Raw genomic sequence first — 5126 nt, 5'->3', positions numbered from 1 at the left:
GTTCTTTTTCTTAAATATTATAAATATTATAAAAAAAATTTAGTCCTTCTTAATAATTTTGGTGTTAAAGATCTTTTTTAATAATTAAATTTTTCTAACAGTTTTTTAGAATAATTTTTTTCTAAAACTACTTTTTTAAATTTTAAAATGAAATTAAATTTAGTTCTAACCAAGATTTTGGTTATATCATTTTTAATATTGGTATAATAGTATCAAATTTTAAAGGTATGCATTTTTTTAAAAGAATGCACTTATTCCTTTCAAAAATTATGAGAATAAATTTGTAAATTAATGATTTATTCTTCTCTCTCCTCAGTTGCTTCTTTATTCTTACCTGCTTCTCAAAAAAAAAAAGAGGCAAAAATTGATTATTTTCTACCTCTTTTTAGTTTTTTAGAAGTATAAATACATAATTGAAAAATAAAATAAATAATCATTTTTACCAAAAATAAAATGTGTTTCTTTTATGTTAGAACTTAGAAAAGCAAACAAACAAAGCTGAATATCACTGCAAATTCTTTCTTCTTTTTTTTTACATTTTGTTACAATTTTTTTTCAGCAAACGGAAATGGGAAAATTGGAAAGGAAACTTATGTAGAGAATCATCTTCCAACCTTACCCACATTGGGAGCAAGGCAAGAAGCATTTGATATTCATTTTGATTATGATGCCGAGTTTGGAATTCCAGCAGCATTTTATCTCAGAAGCTACATGCAAACTGAGTTCTTCCTCGTTAGTGTTACTCTTGAAGACGTTCCAAACCATGGAACTATTCACTTTGTTTGCAACTCATGGGTCTACAACTTCAAAAATTACAAAAAGGACCGCATCTTCTTTATCAACAACGTAAGCCCTTATACATGTAAACGTCACATAACTGAATTCAATAATTTTCCAAGTTTAAGAAAATAAGAAGAAATATATGAATAATTATATTTTTTATTTTATACAGGAATTTATTTTTGGATTTGTGCAGATTCTTTGTATAGACTTTTTTTCTCTTTTTATTTGTCTTTGCTAAAATTCATTTTGTTTTTTGAGTTTTCAAAAGTCAAAATTTAAATTTTTATTACCTAGTGAAACACCTGCTTCACTATTGAAGTACAGAAAAGAAGAGTTGCAGAACTTAAGAGGAGATGGAACAGGGGAGCGCAAAGAATACGATAGGATTTACGATTATGATGTCTACAATGATTTAGGTAATCCAGATCGTGGTGAAAAGTATTCTCGCCCAATCCTTGGAGGCTCTTCCACTCATCCCTACCCTCGAAGAGTTAGAACTGGTAGAAAACCAACCAAAAAAGGTAAAACTTAATTCTAAGTGTACTCAAATTATCAATTTAGCCGTCGAGATTTTAACATGTTAATAAATTAGTATAAAAGAATAGAGTTATACTACGAGTACACTAAAATTAGTCACTAAAGTCAGTTATCAGTATAATATACATGTTAAAATATAAATACACATTGAAAATAAATTAAACCACACATGTATTTATATACAAATACATTGGTGACTGATTTTAATAGCTGATTTTGGTGTACAAAGAGTATTTTTGAAAAAGATATTATATTTTCTCATGACTTAACAATGATCAATGCATTAAGGAATGTAACTTTTAAAAATATCAACGTATTGTGAAATTAGTAATTTAAAGATGAAGTACGTACTTGTTGACAAAAAAGGTTCCTCATCATTAACAAAACTAATATTCGTCATTAATGTAACATAAATCTAATGATCAATGCATTTTATTTTCTCATGTAGTATATATTAACAAACTAAAAAGTGGTTGCACTCAAACATAGATCGTATTGTAGAGCGCATTATTTATCGCACATAATGACTTTTATTTTTTTTTATTCTGAATAGATCCTAAAAGTGAGACTCCACCAACGGAGACTTATGTTCCAAGAGACGAAAATTTTGGTCACTTGAAATCATCTGACTTCCTCATATACGGAATCAAATCTTTGTCTCAAAACGTGTTGCCTCTTTTCGAATCGTTGATCTTCGATTTAGACTTCACACCGAATGAGTTTGATAGCTTCGACGAAGTACGAGAACTCTACGAAGGAGGAGTCAAACTGCCCACAGATATGCTCAGTAAAATTAGTCCCTTGCCGGCGCTCAAAGAAATATTTCGGACTGATGGCGAACAAACACTCAAATTCCCACCACCTCATGTAATCAGAGGTATATATATAATATGGTGGAAATTCAGGTGCAGTCAACTTCGCGTGAAGTTGATAGCTGAGTGCCGTTAGATAAAAAAAGTTGATAGCTGAGAACCGTTAAATGATTTGAATATTTGACTAAATTTTTATCTGACGGCTCTCAGTTATCAAAGTTGACTGATCACTGTATAACATATTATATGTATGTGTCTATGTATGTCCCCATAAAATGAAACTACTATAACAATATAAATAACTTGATGCCTAAGAAATGCAACGTTTTGACTTAGTTAATTAATTAATTAATTCTTTCTAATTATTTGAAACAGTTAGCAAATCTGCATGGATGACTGATGAAGAATTTGCAAGAGAAATGCTTGCTGGTGTAAATCCTTGTGTGATTCGACGTCTTCAAGTAAGTTCAAACAGTTTCTACCATATTTATATCGTTAACCATTAAAAAATTAAGTTTTTCTCATAATATTGTTTTAACAAAATGACAGGAGTTCCCACCCCAAAGCACACTAGATGCTACCATCTACGGTGACCAAAACAGTAAAGTTTCAAAACAAGAGATGGAGACTAACCTAGATGGGCTCACAGTGGAACAGGTATATTATTAAGAATTTCCACATAATCAAACTCATATGCTTATTTTCATGAACCAAAATTATATACATAACTAATTAATTGAAATTACATATACATGGTACAGGCACTTAATGGTAATAGATTATTCATATTGGATTACCATGATGCCTTCATGCCATATCTAGAAAGGATCAACAAAATTGCAAAGGCTTATGCTACTAGAACATTCCTTTTCTTGAGTGACAATGCGAAATTGAAGCCAGTTGCCATTGAGTTAAGTTTGCCACATCCTAGTGGAGATCAATATGGTGCTGTTAGTAAAGTCATCTTGCCTGCTTCTGAAGGTGTTGAAAGCACAATTTGGCTATTGGCCAAGGCTCATGTAATTGTCAACGACTCGTGTTATCATCAACTCATGAGCCACTGGTATGTATAATTTTATCTAACTAACTCAATCTTGAATGAGTATCCGGTCAATATTCAAATTCCTCTCATTTCTTAAAGATAATATATTTTTTAAATTAGTCTCCAAAAGATACAATTATAAGTTAAATTGATTTTTCTGTTTGTTAAATAATGTGTCACGTTAAGTGTCACATGTTAACCAATTATTTTATTACGCGTGATATTAACTTATCATGTTATCATGCTACATGACAAACACATCTTCATCTAACTTACGAAGTGATTAATTTGAATTAGGGTCGTATCTTTTAGAGACTAATTGATTAATATGATATGGTTATTGATCTTGTTTTGTTGATGGGGATTATAGGTTAAACACACACGCAGTTATTGAGCCATTTGCCATAGCAACAAATAGGAATCTTAGTGTGCTTCACCCCATTAGTAAACTCCTACACCCTCATTATCGTGACACCATCAACATCAATGGACTTGCTCGTCAAGCACTAATCAATGCAGGTGGCATCATAGAGCAATCATTTTTGCCTGGCCCCAATTCCATAGAGATGTCTTCAGCTGTTTACAAGAATTGGGTATTCACAGACCAAGCTTTACCAGCTGATCTTGTTAAGAGGTAATGCAATATTAAACAATATATCTTGGGGTGTTAAATACTTAATAATTGGTTTTGATGATCCAACTCAACTGTTTGTGTTTGATACAGGGGATTGGCAATTCAAGATCCTTCTTCACCTTATGGCCTTAACCTAGTGATAAAGGATTACCCTTATGCAGTTGATGGACTAGAGATATGGGATGCAATTAAGACATGGGTCCAAGACTATGTTTCCTTGTACTACCCTTCAGATGAAGCAGTTAAGAAAGATTCAGAACTGCAGGCATGGTGGAAGGAAGCTGTAGAGAGGGGTCATGAAGACTTAAAAGACAAGCCATGGTGGCCAAAAATGCAAAGCATTCAAGAATTGATTCAATGCTGCTCTATCATTATATGGACCGCTTCGGCGCTTCATGCGGCCGTTAATTTCGGACAGTATCCATATGGAGGTTACATCCTTAACCGTCCAACTCTAAGTAGAAGATTGATCCCAGAGAAGGGAACTAAAGACTATGATGAGATGGTGAAAAATCCTCAAAAGGCTTATTTGGGAACAATCACACCTAAGTATCAGACCCTTGTTGATCTCTCAGTGATTGAGATTTTGTCAAGGCATGCCTCTGATGAAGTGTACCTTGGGCAGAGGGATAATCCTAACTGGACAAGTGATTCAAGGGCAATACAAGCTTTCAACAAGTTTGGGAGCAAGTTGGCAGAGATTGAGGGTAAGATTCAAGAAAGGAACAAGGATTCCAGTTTGAGCAATAGGTTTGGACCTGTTGAAGTTCCCTATACTTTGCTTGTTCCTTCTAGCACTGAAGGCTTAACTTTCAGAGGTATCCCTAACAGTATCTCCATCTGAAAATAGGGTTTCTTTGGAGTTTCATTTTTATTTGTTGCCATTTCTAATAACACCATGATGATGCATGTCATCCATATGATCATATTACTGTATTTGAATAATGCCCATCTCGGTTAGCATTTAACATAGGCTTTATTAGAGCAATATTACAGAACAACACAATTTATGTTTTTAACTTAGTCAATAATAATTAAAAGTATTCATTAAAAATATTGTGTTAAGTTATTAGGCTAAAAATATTGGATTGTTGGTTAAAAATGTTGGCCAATATAAATTAAAATTATTGGTTTTTAAGTTTTTTTCTTCTTGATATATGACTTGTATCATTTTGAATAAGGAAACTATTTAAATAAAGACTTTTAAAACGTTTTTTTTAAATATTTTTTAGTAATTAAAATTTAATATATATAATCAATTAAATTATATTATTTTTGTTAAAATTATATCAGATAAATTGATTTAGTTGAAAAATTG

At 31.8% G+C, this 5126-nt stretch overlaps 1 protein-coding gene across 1 annotated transcript in view; it reads left to right on the top strand.

The window, feature by feature from the left end:
* The window catches only part of LOC107617549 (seed linoleate 9S-lipoxygenase), a 6443-nt gene extending 1616 nt beyond the window's left edge, over positions 1-4827 (top strand). The window contains exons 2-9 of the mRNA XM_016319324.2: positions 560-849; positions 1067-1304; positions 1874-2197; positions 2508-2593; positions 2682-2789; positions 2894-3195; positions 3545-3808; positions 3899-4827. Coding sequence (XP_016174810.1) covers positions 560-849; positions 1067-1304; positions 1874-2197; positions 2508-2593; positions 2682-2789; positions 2894-3195; positions 3545-3808; positions 3899-4652 — 2366 coding nt within the window. The 3' untranslated portion in view covers positions 4653-4827. The remainder of the gene's footprint in view (positions 1-559; positions 850-1066; positions 1305-1873; positions 2198-2507; positions 2594-2681; positions 2790-2893; positions 3196-3544; positions 3809-3898) is intronic.

The sequence above is a fragment of the Arachis ipaensis genome, chromosome B09 (assembly GCF_000816755.2).
Source record: "Arachis ipaensis cultivar K30076 chromosome B09, Araip1.1, whole genome shotgun sequence".
Taxonomy (NCBI): Eukaryota; Viridiplantae; Streptophyta; class Magnoliopsida; order Fabales; family Fabaceae; genus Arachis; species Arachis ipaensis.
Note: the sequence above shows the minus strand (reverse complement) of the source record. Positions and strands in the feature narration are given on the sequence as shown.